The sequence below is a fragment of the Hemitrygon akajei genome, chromosome 27 (assembly GCF_048418815.1).
Source record: "Hemitrygon akajei chromosome 27, sHemAka1.3, whole genome shotgun sequence".
Taxonomy (NCBI): Eukaryota; Metazoa; Chordata; class Chondrichthyes; order Myliobatiformes; family Dasyatidae; genus Hemitrygon; species Hemitrygon akajei.
The window spans coordinates 53,774,199-53,797,776 of NC_133150.1; the positions used below are offsets into that span (position 1 = coordinate 53,774,199).

Consider the following 23,578-nt stretch of genomic DNA (forward strand, 5'->3'; position numbering starts at 1 on the left):
TCACCCACACCTCTACGTCCTCGGTACACCATGGAAAGCATCCTTTCCAGATGTGATTGTTGCTATCCAGATGCATCCTGGCTTGGTACGAAAACTGCTCTGCCCATGACCTCAAGAAACTGCAGAGAGTTGTGGATACAGCTCAGCCTGTCACAGAAACCATGGACTTCGTCTACACCTCTCTCTGCCCGGTTCAGCAGTCAGAGTGATCAATGAGCCCCCTCTCGGGCACAAGATATAAAAGCCTGAAAACATGTCCCACCAGGCTCAAGGACAGTTTCTACCCAGCTCTATAATGGTTCTCTAGTACGATAAAATGAACTCTTGACCTCACAGTCTTCCTTGTCATGCTCATGAACTTCATGGTTTACCTGCACTTTCTTCTCTAACCGTAACACTTTATTCACAGTTTTCCCTTGTACTGATGAGCTGAAGTGGCAAACAAAACAAAGTTTGTCACTGTGCCTCAGTACATCCTATAATAATAAAACAACTTATCAGTTTTATTGCAGCAATCAGACCACATGATTCTCTGTGCAATTTAATCAGTGCTTTGTGAGTTGCGGCATAACATTTTAACTTTTATCATCTGTTCCCTGAACTCTGAAGGCAGGCACGCCATACACGTTTTTCAGCACCACTTCCAGGGAACTACGGTCTATCCATTCATCAACATTCCTTAGCACTCACGGTTCCCAATCTTTGTTATGCCATGGACCAATACCATTAAGTAAGAGTCTGTGAGCCCAGGTTGGGAACCCCTGCTTGGCGCCCACCATTTACTGTGTCTGTCCTACCTCTACAAAATGTATCAACTCATACTTGTTAGGATTAAATTCTATTTGCCAATGCTCCACCAAAATTTCCATCTGAAGTGTATCCTGCTGTCACTGTTCCCGCTAAGCTATGTGCATGCATGGCCACACAGTAACTGAAATGCTCCTGTGCATGTAGCCTTTATTGCTGCACAGGTAAACTAATGTTCATATAATTTAGAAATTATGCTAATATAATCTATGTTATAATTGTGAAATACCATGTAATTAATTATATTAATGAATATAATCAATACATTTTCTGAATAATAAATGTACCACAATCTTTACTTTGAAACATTTTAGAGCTTCAGCACACTTATTGTCAGTGCTTCATGTTACAACACTGTTACAAATTGTAACAATAAACACAGAATGGAAGTCGGTAGCTCATTGTTAAAACTGCTGGCCCACTGAATGCCGGCACCATCTGGTCAAAACATTTTACTTTTGCCATTGTGCCTGTCAATTATTTTGACTTCCTGACATTGTTTACTTGTGTTGTGAGTTGTAGTTTGCGTTTGGCTGATGTGCATATTACAAAAAAGCATTTAAAGCGCAGCGCAGTTTTCAGGCTGTGTAAAAATTTCCTGCTCAGAGCAATGGTTGGTCCGTGTATTCTTAGACAATGTTCCTCACTATCTACAACACTACCAACTTTTGTGTCATCCACAAACCTACCAATCATGCCTCCTATATTCATGTTCAAATTGTTAATCCATACCACAAACAGCAATGGTCCCAGCATCGAACCCCCAGCTACGTCATTGATCAGAGATCTCCCTTCCATGACCTAATCACTGGACAATTGACAATGACCAATTAACCTACCTGGTACATCTTTGGACTGTGGGAGGCAACTGGAGAAAACCCACTTGTTCCACGGGGAGGACATACTGACACTCCTTACAGACAGTGCTGGAATTGAACTCCGAACTCTGGAACAGCCTCATGCTAACCATTACATTACCGTCGCTCCCCTACTCTGGGAAAAGGACTGTGAGCATCCACCTTATCTCTGGTCTTTATGAATTTAGAATTTGGTTTGTCTCTGATTCTGCCACCTCCTCTGGCAGTGAGATTGAGATATCTCAAGAAAATGTAAAAAAAAATTATTCTCACATCCTCTTTAAAATTGTAGCAAATGTACTTTTGAAAGTATCCTGACTGGTTGCAACATGGTCTGGGGCGGCAATTGGAAATTGCAGGAACATCGGAAGCTGCAGAGAGTAATGGACTCAGTCCAATACACCACAGTGTATGTCCCTCTCCCCATCATCAATAGTACCTACAGGATGTTCTGCCTCCAACATGAGGCCATAAGGACAAGGAAGCAGAATTAGGCCATTCATCCCATCATGTCTGCTCCACCGTTTCATCATGACTGATCCATTTCCCTCTCAATCCCATTCTCCTGCCTTCTCCCCGTAACCTTCCACACCCTGACTATTCAAGAACCTATCAACCTCCACCTTAAATGCACCCACCTGGCCTTCACAGCCGCCCGTGGCTACGAATTCCACAGGTTCACATCTGAGAATGCACTGGCTAAAGAAATTCCTCCTCATTTCTAATCCCCACCAGTTGGGCTGTACTACTTTCTCACAGCTACCATCGGACAGGGGTACAGAAGCCTGAAGTCCCACATCACTAGGTTCAAGAACGGCTACTTCCCTTCATCTACTGGTTCCTGAAGAAACCTGAACCATCCTGATCACTACAGTTCAGCAACACTCTCACCACTTTCATTAGTTGCATTAAAATGGACTATTTTTTGTTCTGCTTGTGCTCCATTGTGAAAAATGTGTACTGTATAATCTGTGTTTATCAGTGAATGCTGCTCGTATGACCCAATGAACTGGGTAACTAAGTTTTCACTACAACTGTGCATATGTGGACTTGTGCTTGACTTCGGCTTTGATGTTTTGACATCCTCCCTGATCATTGGGAAAGAGTGTCTACGTGATCACTGCCCCTCATAACTTGTAGCATTCGTGCCTTCATAGCTTGAGAGATTGCTTATATGACTTGGAATGCTGTGTTGGCTATTTTACAAAACACTGGTTAGGTTCACAGAAATCCAAGTGTGTTCTAACAGCATACTGTCCTGGTCACCACACTGTAGGAAGGATGTGGTTGCCTTGGAAAGGATCACAGAAGAACCCCTTCATTACACATGTGAGGGGGTGCATTTGTAAACAGTCCATATGCCCATTTTTATTATGCATGGATGAGTGAGTGCAAAACAGTCCTTATTCCCATTTTCCTTAACAGGATGTAACATCATATGATCATCCGTTAATTTATTTGCTTTATCTCCACACAGAACTTCAGTGAGAGTCCATCTCTCAAAGCTATGGGCAGTAATTTGTGAGTTCTGTGAGGGCAAGTTTCCGTAACTGAAACAGCCAAAACATGGGTGGTGGGATGGAGCGTCACTCGTACATCTCCATCAGGTTCACCCCCGTCAGCCTCTTCACTCCAGGGAAAACACGCCAGGCCTGCCTGATCACTCCCCTTAACTAAAGTCTTCCAATCCAGGCTCCTCCCCTGGAGAATCTCCCTCCATGGCCTTGCTCGAGTACAGTAACCAGAAATGTACACAGTGATCCGGCAACCCAACCGGTTCTGCACACGGTGATCCATACGACCGAACCGGATCTGCGCACGGTGATCCGTATGATCAAACTGGATCTGCGCATGGTGATCCGTGTGACCGAACCGGATCTGTGCATGGTGATCCGTACGATAGAACCGGATCTGCGCACTGTGATCCATATGACCAAACCGGATCTGCACACGGTGATCCATACGATCGAACCGGATCTGCGCATGGTGATCTGTGTGACCGAACCGGATCTGCGTACGGTGATCCATGTGACCGAACCGGATCTGCGCACTGTGATCCATATGACCGAACCGGATCTGCGCACGGTGATCCGTACGATCGAACCGGATCTGCGCATGGTGATCCGTGTGACCGAACCGGATCCGCGCACGGTGATCCGTGTGACCGAACCGGATCTGCGCACGGTGATCCGTATGATCGAACCGGATCTGCGCATGGTGATCTGTGTGACCGAACCGGATCCGCGCACGGTGATCCGTGTGACCGAACCGGATCCGCGCATGGTGATCCATACGATCGAACTGGATCTGCGCACGGTGATCCGTGTGACCGAACCGGATCCGCGCATGGTGATCCATGTGACCGAACCGGATCTGCGCATGGTGATCTGTGTGACCGAACCGGATCCGCGCACGGTGATCCGTGTGACCGAACCGGATCCGCGCACGGTGATCCGTGTGACCGAACCGGATCTGCACACGGTGATCCGTGTGACCGAACCAGATCTGCGCACGGTTATCCGTACGATCGAACCGGATCTGCGCACAGTGATCCGTGTGACCGAACCGGATCCACGCACGGTGATCTGTGTGACCGAACCGGATCTGCGCACGGTGATCCGTACGATAGAACTGGATCTGCGCACGGTGATCCGTGTGACCAAACCGGATCTGCGCATGGTGATCCGTACGATCGAATCGGATCTGCGCACGGTGATCCGTGTGACCGAACCGGATCTGCGCATGGTGATCCGTACGATCGAACCGGATCTGCGCACGGTGATCCGTGTGACCGAACCGGATCCGCGCATGGTGATCCGTGTGACCGAACCGGATCTGTGCACGGTGATCCGTGTGACTGAACCGGATCTGCGCATGGTGATCCGTACGATAGAACCGGATCTGCGCACAGTGATCTTTGTGACCGAACTGGATCTGCGCACGGTGATCCGTACGATAGAACCGGATCTGCGCATGGTGATCCGTGTGACCGAACCAGATGTGCGTACGGTGATCCGTGTGACCGAACCGGATCTGCGCACGGTGATCCGTACGATAGAACCGGATCTGCGCACGGTGATCCATGTGACCGAACCGGATCTGCGCACGGTGATCCGTACGATCGAACCGGATCTGCGCACGGTGATCCGTGTGACCGAACCAGATCTGCGCACGGTGATCCGTACGATAGAACCGGATCTGCGCATGGTGATCCGTACGATCGAACCGGATCTGCGCACGGTGATCCGTGTGACCGAACCGGATCTGCGCACGGTGATCCATATGACTGAACTGGAAATTCATGTGGCGGTCTGAGCTCCTGAACCATTTTTCTCTCGAGCAGCCATGCAGTGCTGAGACTCTTACGTTCCAAGCCACAGCCTGTGAACACAAATTTGCTATATGCCTTCTTCATAACTGTCTGTCCCCATATCCAGGCTCTTTCTGTTCATCAGCATTCCTTCTTGACATCCCAAAATACAGCATCTTAGAACCATAGAACCATAGAACACTACAGCACAGTACAGGCCCTTCAGCCCTCCATGTTGTGCCGACCCATATAATCCTTAAAAAAAAGTACTAAACCCACATTACCCCCTAACCCTCCATTTTTCTTTCATCCATGTGCCTGTGCAAGAGGTGCTTAAATACCCCTAATGTTTTAGCCTCCACCACCATCCCTGGCAAGTCATTCCAGGCACTCACAACCCTCTGTGTAAAAAACTTACCCCTGATGTCTCCCCTAAACTTCCCTCCCTTAATTTTGTACATATGCCCTCTAGTGTTTGCTATTGGTGCCCTGGGAAACAGGTACTGACTATCCACCCTATCTATGCCTATCATAATCTTGTAGACCTCTATCGTCCCCTCTCATTCTTCTATGCTCCAAAGAAAAAAGTCCCAGCTCTGCTAACCTTGCTTCATATGACTTGTTCTCCAATCCAGGCAACATCCTGGTAAATCTCCTCTGCATCCTCTCCATAGCTTCCACATCCTTCCTATAATGAGGTGACCAGAATTGAGCACAATACTCTAAGTGCGGTCTCACCAGAGATTTGTAGAGTTGCAACATGACCTCTCTACTCTTGAACTCAATCCCCCTGTTAATGAAGCCTAGCATCCCATAGGCCTTCTTAAACACCCTATCAACCTGTGCAGCGACCTTGAGGGATGTGTACAATGTCCTGTGTATGTTACTCAAAATGGCTTCTTTGGGTTGTTACGAGTAGGAATGTTTCTTTGTCTGATAAGTGTTTCTCTCGCCGTTGTTTCGCTTTAGAATGGCTGATATGGTAATTGTATTCATTTGTTAATCAATGGGGCATGTTATTGTGTTTTGTGAGGCTGGGAACTTGGGGGAGGGGTTTCGGGGGCTTTTTGGTGTGAAGAGAGTCGGGAGGAAGACGGACGAGGAAGGTGGACGGGTGCTGGACTGCTCGTAAGACCACCGGGGTGGTCCCAGGTGCGACGAGTGGCAGTCGGATGATTCGTTGATTGAGCTCCTACGATGTGCACTACACTGACTGAACTTTGAAAAGTTGGCGCCTTTTGTTTTTTTCTTTCCTTGTATATATATATTGTATTGCCTAATACTTCTTTAGTTAATGTTAGTAAACTCTATAAAGTGTATTTCATAACGGTATTTGGTGTGAAGTTGATACGATGGGCGGCGCGAGGCATAAACTCGATTCTCACAGCACCTGCGTGTAAGGGAGGTGGGTTGGTGTGTGGCTGGATCTCCTTTTCCCCTAGACATATACCAGCCTTTTGGGTAAGTGTTACAGATGTATGGATTTGAACTCCAAAGTCCCTTTGTTCATCCACACTCTTAAGTAACTGACCATTAATCCTGTACTCAGTCTTCTGATTTGTCCTTCCAAAATGCATCACCTCACATTTGTCCAGATTGAACTCCATCTGCCATTTTTCTGCCCAACTCTGCAGCTTGTCTATATCCTCTTGTAACTTTCGACAACCTACAGCTCCATCCACAACACCTCCAATCTTCGTGTCATCCGCAAACTTACTCACCCATCCTTCCGCCTCTATATCCAGGTCATTTATAAAAATCACAAATAGCAGGGGTCCCAGGACAGATCCATGCAGCACTCCACTAGTCACCAACCTCCAGGCAGAATACTTTCCTTCCACAACTACCCTCTTCTTTCTTCCTTTAAGCCAATTTTTTATCCAAACAGCCAAGGTTCCACTTATCCCATGCCTCATGACTTTCTGGATGAGTCTCTCATGAGGGACCTTGTCAAATGCTTTGCTAAAGTCCATGTAGACCACATTCCACTGCCCTACCCTCATCAATTTCTTTTGTTACTTCTTCAAAAAACTCAATCAGGCTCGTGAGGCACGATCTTCCCTTCACAAAGCCATGTTGACTATCCATGAGTAGACTGTACTTCTTCAAATGTTCGTAGATCCTATCCTTAAGAACCTTTTCCAGTAGTTTGCATACCACCGACGTAAGACTCACCAGTCTATAATTCCAAGGTTTCTCCCTATTACCTTTTTTAAACAAGGGAACTACATTTGCCATTCTCCAGTCCTCCGGCACTTCCCCTGCAGCCAAAGAGAATTCAAAGATCATAGCTAATTCTCCTGCGATCTCTTCTCTCAATTCCCACAACAACCTGTGGTGTATCATATCCGGCCCTGGGGATTTATCAATCTTAATGTTTTTAAGAAGATCCAGCACTTCTTCCTTAATCTCCACATTGTCCAGCACACAGGCCCGCTCTACTTCGACCTCATCCTGATCAAATCCTTTTCACTTGTGAATACTGAAGCAAAGTATTCATTTAGGACCTCCCCAACCTCCTCTGTCTCCAGGCATATGTTGCCCTCTTTATCCTTTAGCAGTCCCACCTTCGTTCTCGTCACCCTCCTATTCTTCACATACACATAGAATGCCTTGGGGTTCTCCTTAATTCTACATGCCAAGGCCTTCTCATGCCCCCTTCGAGCTCTCCTAAGACCTTTCTTTAGCTCCTTCCTGGCTACCCTATATTTCTCATAAGTGCCTCCTACTTCCTGCTTCTTATACCTAACATATGCTTCCTTTTTCCTCTTGACGAGTTGCCTCACATGTTTCGTCAGCCACGGTTCCCTTTTCCTACTATTTTTCCTTGCCTCAGTGGGAAAAACCTATCCTGAACCCAGCTCAAATAGTCCCTAAACTTCTCCCACATTACTTCTGTGCTTTCCCCTTTGAACATCTGTTTCCAATTTACTCTCGCTAGTTCCTGCCTCATCCCTTCAAAGTTAGCCCTTCCCCAGTTAAGCACTTTACCACTTCATTTGATTTTATCCCTTTCCATAGCTATGCTGAAGCTAAGGGAGTTGTGGTCACTCTCACCAAAATGCTCCCCCACCAAGAGGTCTGTCACCTGACCAGGTTCATTACCCAGAACTAGATCCAGTATAGCCTCTCCACTCGTTGGCCAGTCCACATACTGTGTCAGGAATCCTTCTTGAACACACCTAACAAATTCAGCCCCATCTATCCCCCTTGCACTCAGGAGGTGCCAGTCAATATGAGGGAAGTTGAAATCACCCATAATTACTACCCTGTATTTCCTGCACCATTCTAAAATCTGCCTGCTTATCTGCTCCTCAGTGTCCTGAGGGCTATTTGGGGGCCTACAGACTACTCCCAGCACAGTGATTGATCCCTTCCTGTTTCTGACTTCCACCCAGACTGACTCTGTGGACACTCCTTCTGCAGCGTCCTCCCTTTCTATAGACGTGATACTATCCCTGACCAGCAATGCCACTCCCCCCCCCCCTTTTCTACCTCCCATCCTATTCCTTTTAAAACACCTGAACCCCGGGATCTGCATCATCCAATCCTCCCCTTCCTCCAACCAAGTTTCAGTAACGGCCACAACATCGTAGTTCCACGTACTAATCCATGCTCTAAGTTCATCTTCCTTGTTCCTAATACTCCTAGCATTGAAATAGACACATTTCAACCCCTTTAACTGGCTACAATTATGTTCTGTCCCCTGCCTGTCCTTCCTCATCAACTCTGAACTCTTAGCATCATGCCCTTGTCCTTCTACCTTAATCCCTGCACTCACATTCTGATTCACACCCCCCTGCCAAACTAGTTTAAACCCTCCCCAACAGCTCTATCAAACCTGCCCACCAGGATATGGGTCCCCCGGGATTCAAGTGCAACCCATCCTTTTTGTACAGGTCACATCCACCCCAAAGGAGGTCCCGATGATCCAGAAATCTGAATCCCTGCCCCCTGCTCCAATTCCTCAGCCACGCATTTATCCTCCACCTCATTCTTTTCCTATTCTCACTGTCTCGTGGCACAGACAGTAATCCCAAGATTACTACCTTTGAGGTCCTGCTTTTCAACTTCCTTCCTAACTCCCTGTAGTCTTCCTTCAGGACCTCTTCCCTTTTCCTACCTATGTCATTGGTACCGATATGTACCACAACCTCTGACTGCTCTCCCTCTTACCACAGGATATCTTGGACGCGATCAGAAACATCCCGGACCCTGGCACCTGGGAGGCAAACTACCATCCATGTTTCTTTCCTGCATCCACAGAATCGCCTGTCGGAACCCCTGACTATAGAGTCCCCTATCATTACTGCCTTCCTCTTCCTCTCCTTACCCTTCTGAGCCACAGGGCCAGACTCTGTGCCAGAGGCATGGCCACTGTCACTTCTCCCAGGTAGGCTGTACCCCCCCAACAGTACTCAAACAGGAGTACTTATTGTCAAGGGGTACAGCCACAGGGGTACTCTCTAGTACCTGACTCTTCCCCTTCCCTCTCCTGACTGTGACCCATTTCTCTGTCCCCCCGTGGCCCCGGAGTGACTACCTGTCTGTAACTCCTCTCTATCACCTCCTCACTCTCCCTGACCAGACGAAGGTCATCGAGCTGCAGCTCCAGTTCCCTAACACGGTCCCTTAGGAGTTGCATCTCGATGCACCGGGTGCAGACGTGGCCGTCCAGGACGCCGGGAGACTCCAGGACCTCCCACATCTGACACCGACCACAGAAAACTGGCCTCACGCACACACTACCTCCTTTAGCAATCAACAACTGCCTCACCTCGTCCCGTTGAGCCAAAGCCCTTTCACTCTGCTGCCTCTCACTCCACTGCCCGGTCCCAATGCACTGGTTGGGATTAAATTCCTCCCAGTCACAGAGTCATACAGCATGGAACCAGGACCTTGGGCTCAACTGGCCCATACTGAGCAAGACTGGCAGCATGCTAGTTTCATTTCCCCATGCTTGGCCCATATTTCTTCAGAACAGGGGTTCCCACGCCGGGCTCCACAGATCCCTTGGTTCATGGTAAGGCTCCATGGCATAAAAATAGTTAGGAGCCCCTGCCCTAAATCATTCCTACTCATGTGCATGCCCAAGTACCACTTAAATGTTGTAAATGTATCTGCCTCAACCACTTCCTCGGGCAGCCCGTCCTATATACCAACCCGTCTCTGGCTGAAAAAGTTGCCACTCAGGTTCCAATTAAATCTGTACACTCTCATCTTAAAATTGTGCCCTCTGTTTCTTGATTTGCCAACCCTGGGAAAAAGGCTGTGTGCATTCACTCTATCTATGCCCCTCATGATTTTACACACCTCAATAAGGTCATCCCTCATTCTCCTATGCCTGGTGAATCAGTCTCTACCTGCTCAGCCTTTCCATAACTCAGTCCCCCGACACCTTGCAAAATTCTCATGAATCTCCTCTGTACACTTTCCAGTTTTCCTACACAACAATGACCAACAATATTACAAATACCGCCTCACCAACATCTTGCAAAACTGCAACTTACCATCCCAACTTCTATACCGAGTGTGCTGGATGAAGCAGGTCAGTGTGCCAAAAACCTTCTTCACTGTCCTCTCTACCTGTGATGCCACTGGATCATTCCTCACATCCCGACCGTTCACAGTTTAAACCCCATCCTTGAATATCTTTGCAGAATACAATGCCAAATGAAACCTTCACAGAAGACGGAGGTGGGGACTGAGGCTGCGAGGAGATTCCACCCTCCTACACTCTCTCCTTCATTCCCCGAGTTCAGCCCAACTCACTCCTGTTTCCCAAGCTAGACCCATTTGCCTGCATTTGGACAAGATCCCTCTAAGCATCCTTATCTATCTTCCTGTCCAAACATCCTTTAAACATGTTCACCGAATCCATCTCTGTTACTTCCACATCCCATACACCCACCAGATTCCATGTAAAGCATTTGCCACTTTCAGTTTTTCCTTCTGCACCTCACTTCTGTAGTTCCAGACTGACTCAACTTAAGGAAGAAGATCCCAATCACAAAACTATTTATGGATTCAATTTGACAACCCAGCTTAGATCCTATAAACTTCTGGACCATCTTCCATGCAGAACCTTATCAAATGTCAGCTTCACACTGTGTCCAAGCCATGCCCTGGGAGTGTGTGATGGGACAGTGCAGAGGGAGTTTCACTCTGTGTGTGACCCGTGCCCTGGGAGTGTGTGATGGGACAGTGCAGAGGGAGCTTCACTCTGTGTCTGACCTGTGCCCTGGGAGTGTGTGATGGGACAGTGCAGAGGGAGTTTCACTCTGTGTCTGACCTGTGCCCTGGGAGTGTGAGACTGGAAATAAAGGTACAGGGGTGTCTGGCAAGCAGGAAGCTTTTAAAAGTGGAAATAGGGAGAGTTCAGGGCCAGCATGTTCCTGTGAAAAGAGCATGGCTGGCAGGTTGGGTGAAGATATTGAGGGTCTGTTCAGGAATAAGGAATGGCCTGGATCAGGCATAAACTACCGTGATCAAGTAAATGTTTTCAGAAGTACAAGGGCTACAGGAGTACACAGGAGAGAAATCAGGAAGTTATAAAGAGGACATGTGATTGCTTTGCCATTTAAGGAGAACCCTAAAAAATTCTACAAGAATTATTTAAGAGCAAGAGGGTAACTCGAGAGAGTATAGGTCCCCTTAAACATCAGCATAGTCATCTGTGTGTGGCGTACCAGAAGAGGAGCAAGGTGCTAAATGAAGGGCCTTAGCCTAAATTGTTAACGCTCCATAGATACTGCTTGGCCTGATGACTTCCTCCAGCACTTTGTATGTGTTTTCCAGCATCTGCAGGATTTCTTCTGCTCCAAAATGAATTGTCTGAATTGACTGTACAGAGGACATGGGAACTGGGGAGTTCAGGGAAGAGGACAGTAATGTCCTGCAACATAGAGGAGGAGGTGCAGTCGTAAAGTGTATAGAGGCCTGAACAAGCATCTACTCAGACACTATGGGAAGCCAGGGAAGACAGTGCTGGGTCCAAGCAGTTCTGATACTTTCAGAAAGGTTCTGTCAAGTGTGGGTTGGAACAGGCTGTTTTCTGGCAAGGGTGTACTTAGTAAGTGGGAGGCCTTCAAAAGTGCAATTTTGAAACTACAAAGCTTGTGCGTGCCTGTCAGAGTAAAAGGCAGGGATAACAGGTTTACGGAACCTTGGTTTTCAAGAGATATTGAGGCTCTGATTAAGAAAAAGAAGAAGCTGCATAGCAGGTAGCGGCGGCAGGAACAAACCAGGTGATTATGCAGTATAAGAAATGCAAGAAAGAAATCAGCAGGGCAAAAAGAAGGCAAGAGGTTGCCCTAGCAGACAAGATGAAGGAGAATCCTTTGGGATGCTACAGATATATTAAGAACAAAAGGATTGCAAGGGACAAAATTGATCCATTGGAAGACCAGAGTGCTGATTATGTGAAAGAGATGGGGGAGATTTTAAATGGGTTTTTTTGCACCTGTATTTATTGGGAAAAGGGCAAAGTCTATAGAGCTGAGGCAAAGCAGCAGTGAGTTCTTAGAACGTAAACAGATTACAGAGCTTGCTGCTTGCTGTCTTGAAGCAAATTAAGGTGGATAAATCCCCAGGGTCTGACAAGCTGTACCCTTGGACCCTGGTGGAGTATAGTGTAGAAATTTCATGGCCCTAGGAGAGATATTTAAAACATCCTTGCCTGTGTGTGTGGTACCAGTGGATTGAAGGATAGCTAATGTTGTTCTACTGTTCAAGAACTGCTCTAAGAATAAACCAGGAAATTATAAGCTGGTGAGACTGACATCAGGAGTGCGGAAGTTATTGGAAGGTATTCTAAGGAGCCGGATACATGACTATTTGGATAGACAGGGACTGATTAAGGATAGTCAGCTTGGCTTTGTGTATGGTAGATTGTGTCTAACCAATCTTATAGAGCTTCTCAAGAAAACTACCAGGAAAGTTAATGAAAGCAAGGCAGTAGGTATCGTCTACATGGACTTTGACAAGGTTCCGCATGGGAGGTTGCTCAAGAAGGTTCTGTTGCTTGGCACACAAGTTGAGGTAGTAAATTGGAGTAGACATTGGTTTCATGGAAGAAGCCAGAGAGAGGTAAATGATCACCTCTCTAACTGGAGGTCTGTGACCAGTGTCATGCCACAGGGATCGGTGCTGGGCCCATTGTTGTTTGTCACCTACATCAATGATCTGGATGGTAATGTAGTCAATTGGATCAGCAAATTTGCAGATGACACCAAGATTGGGGGTGTAGAGGACAGCGAGGAAGACTATCAAAGCTTGCAGCAGAATCTGAATTAGCTGGAAAAATGGATGATGGAATTTAATTCAGACATACAGTAGGTCAGGTGTTGCACTTTGAGAGGACCAAGCAGGTTTGGTCTTACACAGTGAGCAGTTGGGAACTGAAAGGTGTGGTAGAACAGAGGGATCTGGGAATATAGATCCATAATTCCTTGATGGTGACATCACAGATTCAAGTCAAGTCAAGTCAAGTTTATTGTCATTTCGACCACAAACTGCTGGTACAGTATACAGTAAAAACGAAACAACGTTCCTCCAGGACCCTGGTGCTACATGAAACAACATAAAACTACACCAGACTATGTGAGACAACACAAGGCTACACTAAACTACATAAAACAACATAAAAACTGCACTAGACTACAGACCTGCACAGGGCTACATAAAGAGCACAAAACAGTGTAGGGCAGCACAATAATTAATAAATAGATTGACAGGGTTGTAAAAAAGCTTTTGCCATATTGACCTTCATAAATCAATATACTGAATACAGGAATTGGAATTTTATGTTGAAATTGTATAAGAAAATGGAGAGGCCTAATTTGGAATGTGTCAATTTGGTCACAGGAAAGATGTAAATAAGGTTGAAAGAGCACAGAGAAAACTTGCAAGGATATTGTCAGGACTTGTGGACCTGAGCTATAAGGAAAGATTGAATAAGTTAGGAAAGTATTCTTTAGAAAGAAGACTGAGAGGAGATTTGATAGAGGTATACAAAATTATGAGGAGTATTGTAGGACAAATGCAAGCAGCTTTTGTCACTGAGGTTGAGTTAAACTAGAACTAGAAGTTATGGGTTAAAGGTGAAAGACGATAAGTTTAAGAGGAGCACGAGGGGAATCTTCGTCACTCAGAAGGTTCTGAGAGTGTGGAACTAGCAAGTGGTGGATGTGGGGTCGATTTCAATATTTAAGATAAATTTGGAAAGGTACATGGATGGGAGGGGTATGGAGGGCTATGGTCCACATGCAAGTCATTGGCATAGGCAGATTAATGGTTCAGCATGGACTCAATGGGCCAAAGGGCCTGTTTCTGTGCTGGGGTTTTCTATGATTCTATGCTTACATCAGCTTAGTCACAGTGAGGTACTGGAGAGTGGTGAGTGTTGTGTCTTTGTGAAGAAGGCCGGCAAAGACACGCAATTTGAATGAGAATGTATGTGCCATGATTTGTGGGGACACTGTGCGCTGAACAGTGAAGAGATTGTCAAAGGTTACAACAAGACTGAGATCAACTGTGAAAGAGGGCAAAGAAAGCCAGATGGGATTTAACTCAGAGAGGTATGAAGTGATATATTTTGTGAACGTAACCAGGGCAAGATTTGTGCGGTGAATGGTGGGATCTGGACATGCAATACAGAACAGAAAGGCCAAAAAGTACAAGTACATAGCACCCTGAAATTGAAAACACAAGTAGACAGGATGCTGAAGGGTATTTGGCACACACATTTCATGAGTTAGGGCTCTGAATACAAGTTGGTATGTTTTGTAACAGCTGTGCAGATTTGGATGAGGCCACACCTGGAGTTTGTGGCTGTCCTCCTCGCCCAGCCATAGGAAGGATATATGAAGACCTTATCAGGGCTGGAGCATTAGAGTTCTGAGGAGATATTGGATAGCCAAGAACTTTTCTTATAAAGCAAAGGAGGCTGAGGGGTAACCTTATATGCTTCATGAGGAATATGGACAAGGTGAGTGGGCACAAGTCACTTTTGCAGGATAAGGAACAGGTTTAAGGTGAGGGAGGAAAGATTAAAAATGGACGTGAGGGACAGTTTCTCCAGAGTGTCAGCTATCTGCAACGAGCTGCCAGAGAAAGTGGTAGAGGCCAGTACAATCACATCTTTAAATCTTTACAGTGGACAGGTTCATCAATAGGTAAGTTATAGAGGGATATTGACTAAATGTAAGCAGATGAGAGGCTCAGGTCAGTACCTTGCTCAGCATGGACCAGTTGGGCAGAAGGGCCTGTTTCTATGGTGTACTCATGACAGTGTAGAGGGAGCTTCACTCTGTGTCTGACCCGTACCCTGGGAGTGTGTGATGGGACAGTGTAGAGGGAGCTTCACTCTGTGTCTGACCCGTACCCTGGAAGTGTGTGATGGGACAGTGTAGAGTTCCACTCTGTGTCTGACGCGAGCCCTGGGAGTGTGTTATGGGACAGAGTAATGGGAGTATCTCGTAGGGCAGGGTAGAGGGAGTGTGTGATTGGACTGTTTAGAGGGAGTATCACTCTGTGTCTGATCCTGGGAGTGTGCGTTGTGCGATGGATAGTGTAGAAGGAGTGTGTGATGGGACAGGGTAGAGGGAGTGTGTGGTGGGACGGTGTAGAGGGAGTGTGTGGTGGGACAGTGTAGAGGGAGTGTGTGGTGGGACAGTGTAGAGGGAGTGTGTGATTTGACAGTGTAGAGGGAGTGTGTGGTGGGACAGTGTAGAGGGAGTGTGTGATTTGACAGTGTAGAGGGAGTGTGTGGTGGGACAGTGTAGAGGGAGTGTGTGATTTGACAGTGTAGAGGGAGTGTGTGGTGGGACGGTGTAGAGGGAGTGTGTGGTGGGACAGTGTAAGAGGGAGTGTGTGATTTGACAGTGTAGAGGGAGTGTGTGGTGGGACGGTGTAGAGGGAGTGTGTGGTGGGACGGTGTAGAGGGAGTGTGTGATTTGACAGTGTAGAGGGAGTGTGTGGTGGGACGGTGTAGAGGGAGTGTGTGGTGGGACGGTGTAGAGGGAGTGTGTGGTGGGACAGTGTAGAGGGAGTGTGTGGTGGGACGGTGTAGAGGGAGTGTGTGGTGGGACAGTGTAGAGGGAGTGTGTGATTTGACAGTGTAGAGGGAGTGTGTGGTGGGACAGGGTACAGGGAGATTTCTTTGTAAGGTGTGATGTTGCTGTGTACTGACACATTTTCCCTCACACGCTGCCGAGTTTTTTTATGGTCTGTTGTGAGAACTGTACTGTACTTGTTTTATCTCAGCTGTCTGTGTGTTCTAAACTAGAGGTGGGTTTGTGGGATTGTTAATTGGGGAAAGACTTCATGGTGGCTTCATCTGGTGCCCACCTCACCCTGAGTAAAACAAAGGGACAAAGATTCAACAAGAACCTGTGTGTAAGCAAATTGCTGACACGCCCCATTCCACATTCACCGCAGGCTTAGTGATGTCAGCTCACGCTGTGGGAGTCTGTCTGTCCTCCCCTTCTCTCTCTCTCTCTCACCCTCTCTCTCTCACACCTTCTCTCCCCTCTCACTCTCCTATCCTCATCTCAATCCTCTCAGTTCCCCTCTCCCTCTCTTTTCTCCCCTCTCTCTCCCCATTCTCTTACCACCCCCTTTCCTTCTCCCTCTCCATACTTCCCACTTCCCACTCTCCCCACATCTTTTCTCTTTTGGCCGTCTCTCCGTCCCCCCATCACTCTGGTCTGGGACTCCTGGATTCATTGAGCCCCTCAGCCCAATGATTCCATTGACCACTTATTTACAATTCAGACTATATTGATCCCAACATTCTCCGCAGCACAGCAGAAAGTGCAAACTTCACACATCAACACCAAAAGTCAGGAACAAACTCAGGCCTTGGGAGCGCAGGGCAGTAGCCTCACCCATTCCGGCACCCTGGTTTTGCTCTCCACCTCTCAGCAGATTGTAGATGCATGAAAAGACTTCCCAACTCATCCCTGTCCTCATCACACCAGGGTCTCACCTTCCCACAGTAACCTTGGACAAAATCCTGGCTTTGCATATCAACATTTCTTTCAGGACTCTGCCCATGTCACGAATGTAAGTCTCACTAAACCTGTACATCTATCTCTCTCTCTCTCTCTCACACACACACACACACACACACACACACACACACACACACACACACACACACACACACACACACACACACACACACACACACACACACACACACACACACACACACACACAATCCTCCCACAGATGCTGCCTGACCTACTGAGTTTCTGCAGCATTTTTCAGATTCCAGCGTCTGTGATCTCGTGTTCCCTCACTCTCTCTCGTTCCTTCCATCTACCTCCCTCCCTCTCTCCATCCACCTCTCTCCTCTCTCTCTCCACCCACCTCTCTTCCTCCCTCCCTCGTTTCCTCCATCCATCTCCCTCCCTCTTTCCTGGAGCATGGTTTGAGAATGAGGTTGGATAAAGCAGTCAAACAAGAATGTCGAGCAGTGTGTACAATACATTTCAAACTCATCTCCAAGGTCACGGTGAAACCAAAACCAATTCAGAAATGACAAATAACGAATGACATGTAAACAACAGCATGTACCTGATTGGACAGGATAAATCTGTAATGTGGTGTGGAGAGAATGCAACACTGTAGGAAAGGCAGTGAGGGTGCCCCGCGCTGTGGGAGGGATGGTGAGAGCAGAGGTGAAAGAGGGGCAGTGAGGGAGCACCGTGCTGTGACAGGGGCAGTGAGGGAGTCTTATGCCATGAAAGGGGTGGTGAGAGAGGGTCAGTGAGGGAGCACTGTACTGTGACAGGGGCAGTGAGGGAGGGACAGATTGGGTGGTCAGTGATGGGGCTGGTGAGGTAGTAGCATGCCTATTGCAGCCCCCCCTCGATGTAATCGGGGTTCCTGTGTTGAGCTGTGATTCGCTGACACCTGTGGGAAACTTGTGGGTTGGAGCTAGCTGGCAAGTCCTGGGCTGGCTGCCAAACTCAGCAAGTCCTGTCCTGTCAAGTCCCATCCTATCCTGTGTGCTCGCATTTCCAAAGAACGGCACCTATCCCACATCTGCCCGGGTGAAAGGGCACTGAACACACACCCTCGGGACGCGGGAGAGACTACCCATTCTCCCATCAGTGCTGGGGTGGGAGGGGTGCAGAGATCAGCCCGCTGTTTAGTCACAGAATCCCACAAAGCAGGGGTGTCAGGGGAACCGGACTGTGTCCATGGAGAGCAGACCCTCAGACAACCAGGGTGAGGTGACAGGGAGGTGCGGGTTAATCGTGCAGTTGTACAGCATGGAAAAGGACCCATCAGCCCATCCATACCCATGCTGAGCAAGTCATGCTAACTCTGTTCCCCAACACCTGGCCCATATCCCTCGAAACTCTTGTGATCCATTTCCCTTCCACAGATTTCTCAAAGTACCTATTGTAGTGTACCTGCTTTAAACACTCTTTTGGTTCTATTTATCCACCACCCACTGTGTGACAAACGTTGTCCCTCAGTTTCTTATTAAAAATTTCACCTCTCACCTTAAAATTTTGTCTCCCGGTTTTCGATTTCCTAATGGATGGAAAATTACACTCACCTAATCTCTGCTCCACATGATTTTATATACTTTTATGAGATCACCCTTCAGTCTCCTCCTTCAGCCTGTCCAATCTCTCCCTGTAACTCAGTCCCTTAAGTCTCGGCAACATCAACATCCTTGTAAATACTCAGCCCCACCCCCCATCCTGCCCATTCGTTCCAGTTTAATCACATTCTTCCTATAACACCATTCTCCAGCATGGCGCAATAGGAGGTTGGGGAACTGGGAGATCGGTGAGTGGACGGCGTGGTGGGGGTTGGTGGTGAGAAGGATAAGATAATAAGATATGAGCAAAATTTGGCTTTCCAGACCATCGTCTGCTCCACCATTCTATTCCATCATGGCTGATTTATTATCCCTCTGAATCCCATTCTCCTGCTTTCCCCGTGTAACCTGTGATGCCCTGACTAATCTTTATGGTCTTAAAAGGTTCTTGATCAGTTGAGAAGGATAATAAATTAGCAATGATGGAATGGTGAAACTGACAACAAGCTGAATTCTGCTCCTACGTCTTATGGTCTAATCAAGAACCTATCAACCTCAGCTTTAAATACACTCAATGACTTGCCTTCCACAGCCACATGTGGCGATGAATTCCACAGTCTCATCACCCTCTGGCTGAAGTTATTCCCCCTCATCTCCGTTCCTCCATCCTGAGGCTGTGCCCTCCGGTCCTAGACTCCCTCACTGTAGAAAACATTCTCTCCACACCAACTCCGTCTAGCCCTTTCAATATTTAATGTTTCAATGAGATTGTCTATCATTCTTCTGAACTCCAGCAAGTTCAGACAAAAGGCCATTAAAAATTCCCCATACATTAATCCTTTCATTCCCGGGATAATTCTCATAAATCTCCTCTGGACCCTCTCCAATGCCAGCACAATCTTTCTTATATAAGGTGCCCAAAACTGCTCCAAGTGCAGTCAGATCAATACCTCAGCTTAACATCCTTGCTTTTATATTCTAATCCCTTGAAATGAATGCTGACATTGCATTTGCCTTCCTCACCACTGACTCAACCTGCAAGTTAACCTTCAGAGAGGTTAGGGGGACAGGGAGGGAAAAGGAGAAGGGTGGGGGAAGGCAAGGTGGATGGGGGATAGGAGGGAAGGTGGTTTGGAAATAAGGAAGGAAGGGAAGGTGTGGAAGATGGGTGTGTGGTTGTGGGCAGGAATGGAAGGGGAGGTGAGTGAGTGATTAGGGACAGGAATGGAACGGGAGGTGGGTGGTTGTGGTCAGGAATGGAAGGGGAGGTGAGTGGTTGTGGCCAGGAATGGAAGGGGAGGTGGGTGAGTGGTTGTGGGCAGGAATGGAACAGGAGGTGGGTGGTTGTGGCCAGGAATGGAAGGGGAGGTGAGTGGTTGTGGCCAGGAATGGAAGGGGAGGTGGGTGAGTGGTTGTGGGCAGGAATGGAACAGGAGGTGGGTGGTTGTGGCCAGGAATGGAAGGGGAGATGGGTGAGTGGTTGTGGGCAGGAATGGAAGGGGAGGTGGATGAGTGGGTTGTGGGCAGGAATTGAAGGGGAGGTGAGTGGTTGTGGCCAGGAATGGAAGGGGAGGTGGGTGAGTGGTTGTGGGCAGGAATGGAAGGGGAGGTGGGTGAGTGGTTGTGGGCAGGAATGGAAGGGGAGGTGAGTGGTGGGTTATGGGCAGGAATGGAAGTGGGTGAGTGGTTGTGGGCAGGAATGGAAGGGGAGGTGGGTGAGTGGGTTGTGGGCAGGAATGGAAGGGGAGGTGGGTGAGTGGTTGTGGGCAGGAATAGAAGGGGAGGTGGGTGAGTGGTTGAGGGCAGGAATGGAAGGGGAAGTGGGTGAGTGGTTGTGGGCAGGAATGGAAGGGGAAGTGGGTGAGTGGTTGTGGGCAGGAATGGAAGGGGAGGTGGGTGAGTGGTTGTGGGCAGGAATGGAAGGGGAGGTGGGTGAGTAGTTGTGGGCAGGAATGGAAGGGGAGGTGGGTGAGTGGTTGAGGGCAGGAATGGAAGAGGAGGTGCATGGGTAGGCTGGGGGCAAGAAGGTGATGAAGGGGAGAGAGGAGGTGTAGGTTTCACTGTGACAGCCTATGTTTGATACTATTATGCGGGAATTCCTCTTATTTCACTGCAACCTGCCCTCTGCATGAGATATAATCATCATATTAATTTCCACTAAACACAACCACCAAAAGCAAAAGACATACAGGGAGCGTAGAAACAACAAAAGCTCCTCACAGAATGAAAACAGATTAGGACTCACTGAGATACTGTGCTCCACCCCATAACACTTGTGAATAAACAGCTCTCTCATAGTGTTTGCAACTTTGGAAGAGGAATGTTTGATGGAATAGTCTAGTAGGAACTTCAGTGTCTGATCCATGTCCTGGGAGTGTGTGATAGCTAATGGGACAGCGTAGAGGGAGCTTCACTGTGATGACCCATGCCCTGGGAGTGTGTGATGGGACAGTGTAGAGGGAGTTTCACTCTGTATCTGACCCGTGTCCTGGGAGTGTGTGATGGGACAGTGTAGAGGGAGTTTCACTCTGTATCTGACCCGTGTCCTGGGAGTGTGTGATGGGACAGTGTAGAGGGAGCCTCACCCTGTGTCTGACCCGTTTGTGTACCTCTCTTTATTACTCAGCATCTTTGCTTTCAGATGGAACAGGTGGATGGTGAGCTATCTCAACCTCACCACTATGCATGATCCAACATGCACAGGGACGTCACGGTACTTGACTAATCAGAATTATGTTGTTTTTCTGTCTGTTTGCCTGTCTGTTTCCTTCTTCCGGTCTCTCCATTTCTTTCCCCTCTCAATGATCTCCCCTCCCCGCCCCCAGTTGTCTCCTACTTTCCACCCTTGTCTGTCCTCTTGATTCTACCTCCCAACCTTCCCTCTCGTCTCGTCTGCAAATCCCACTCTCCCCTGCCTCCCCCTCTTCAAAACCTTCAAGGCCCTCTTCCCTTTGATCCTTACCTGAGGGGATGAAGAGGAGGAACAGGACGGCTCTCAGCCAGTTCTCCATCCCTGGGCAGAGGGACAAGCACGTTGGATGGTCACACTGCAGGAGCGTGGCTGACGGGCAAAGTGAGCAGCCTCCAGGATTTACCCGTTTGCAACAGAGAGAGCGAGCTAGAGATAGACGGAGACTGAGAGAGAGACAGGAAGAAAGCGACAGAGGCTGACACAGAGAGAGAGGGAGCGAGGGATAGTAGAAGAAAAATAGTGAGAGAGAAATAGAACAGAGACAGAGATAGAAAGATATATTGCGAGTACGAGAATGAGAGATAGAAAGGGGATAGAGGGGGAGAGAGAAAGAGAAGACAGAACAGGAGAAAGGAAAGGGAGAAAGAAAAAGAGAAGTTGAGGAGAAAGAGATGAAACGGAGAGAATGAGAGACAGGTAGTGGAGACGCTGGACACAGGTAGTTCTCGGGGAATGGCTCCCTGTCCCGGAGGGGATCCGCTGAAACAGGTGGACGAGGTGTCGGAACCGGAGCTGAGCGTGGGACCGACAGTTCCCGGTCGGTCGGTCGGTCGGTGTGTCAGTTGCGCTTGCCACTCAACTTTGGCACCCTTACTCGCCCAACCTGTTCGCCCTGGCCCCGGGCAATGATGGGCGGGCCGAGGGTGAGAGGGCGGGGACGGGGAGGTGCCACAGCAGGTGTCTGTTAACCCTTTCTCACCCTCGGCAGAGCGCCCACACAGCACCCGCAGATCCCAGTTCACATCCACCCCAGCCGCGGTTGCTGTGGGAAGGGGTGAGGGATACTGGCACGGACACACAGCCTTGTCTGACATCGGTCTTTCGATCGCGACTTGCATATCTTCGGGAAACCAGCATCCGATCCCGCCGGCCGTGGGCAGTGTGTCCCACAGCAGAGGCGTCTTCAATCAGAGGGCATGGTTTAGGGGACTGGATTTAAAAGTTTTGGAGTGGGTAAGAGGGGGAATGTTTAAGAAGATTGGTAATTTATTATTGTCACATGTACCTAGATACCCTGTTCCAGGATATCTTAGCGCCATCATGGGTACTATCCTCCGTAGTATCTAGGACGTCTTCAAGGAGCGATGCCTCAGAAAGCCGGCGTCTTTTAAGGACCCCCATCACCAAGGACATGCCCTCTTCTCATTGCTACCATCTGAGAGGAGGTACAGGAGCTTGAAGGCACACTTAACATTTCAGAAACACCTTCTTCCCCTCCGCCATCAAATTTCTGAATGGCCATTGAACCCATGAATACTACCAGTCTTTTTGCACAACTTATTTAATTATAAATAAACTACAATGATTAATATTTATACACACACTTCTGTGATTATATATATAGTTTTATTATTGTACTGCTGCCACAACACAGCAAATCTCTCGACATAAGCCGGTGATATTAGACCCGATTCAGAAAAGTTTGTCTTCACACTGTTCATGCAGATCAATTCACCACACGATACGCTGAGGTGGAACAAGGTAAAACAATAACAATGCAAAATAAAGTCTAACAGACACCGAGAAAGTGCAGTGCAGGTAAACCAAAAGGTGGAAGATCGTAACGAGGTGGATTGGAAACTGGAACGCACTGCCTGAGGGGTCTGATGGTGAGAACAGAAACTCTCACACGCCGGAGTGTCTGGGCCAGCGTGTCAATTACCAAGGTAAGAAGGTGCGGACTGAGTGCTGGGAATGGGATTAGGAGAGATGGGGACAGCGGCCGGCACAGACACGATGGGCCAAAGGGCCCGTTTCTGTGCTGTAGATTGCTTGATGGCATCCCGTCCTAGCTGCGAGGCTGTGGGTGTCTTCTGCAATCCTCCCGGAGCCGTGGCACGATGCGGAGGCTGGAATCACCGACTGCTGGGGAAACTCAGCGAGTCGAGGGGAACATGAGCCGTCGTCGTTTCGGGTCGACACCCTTGGTCGGGACTGGGACCAGGAAGGTGCTCAGGTGAAGCTCACTTCAGCGATGCATCGGGATTAGGATGGGCTGGGAAAGGGGAAGCCAGGTGTCACTGCAGGGGCAGCAGCAAATAGCCTGCCACCTTCCTGGTGGAAAGGCT

General features: G+C 48.2%; 1 protein-coding gene across 1 annotated transcript in view; it reads right to left on the bottom strand.

Moving 5' to 3' along the window:
• LOC140717412 (nectin-4-like) overlaps positions 1-22,128 on the bottom strand; it is a 100,389-nt gene extending 78,261 nt beyond the window's left edge. The window contains 1 exon segment of the mRNA XM_073030959.1: positions 21,501-22,128. Within this exon segment, the coding sequence (XP_072887060.1) occupies positions 21,501-21,549 (49 nt within the window). The 5' untranslated portion in view covers positions 21,550-22,128.
• Between the last annotated feature and the right edge of the window lie 1,450 nt (positions 22,129-23,578).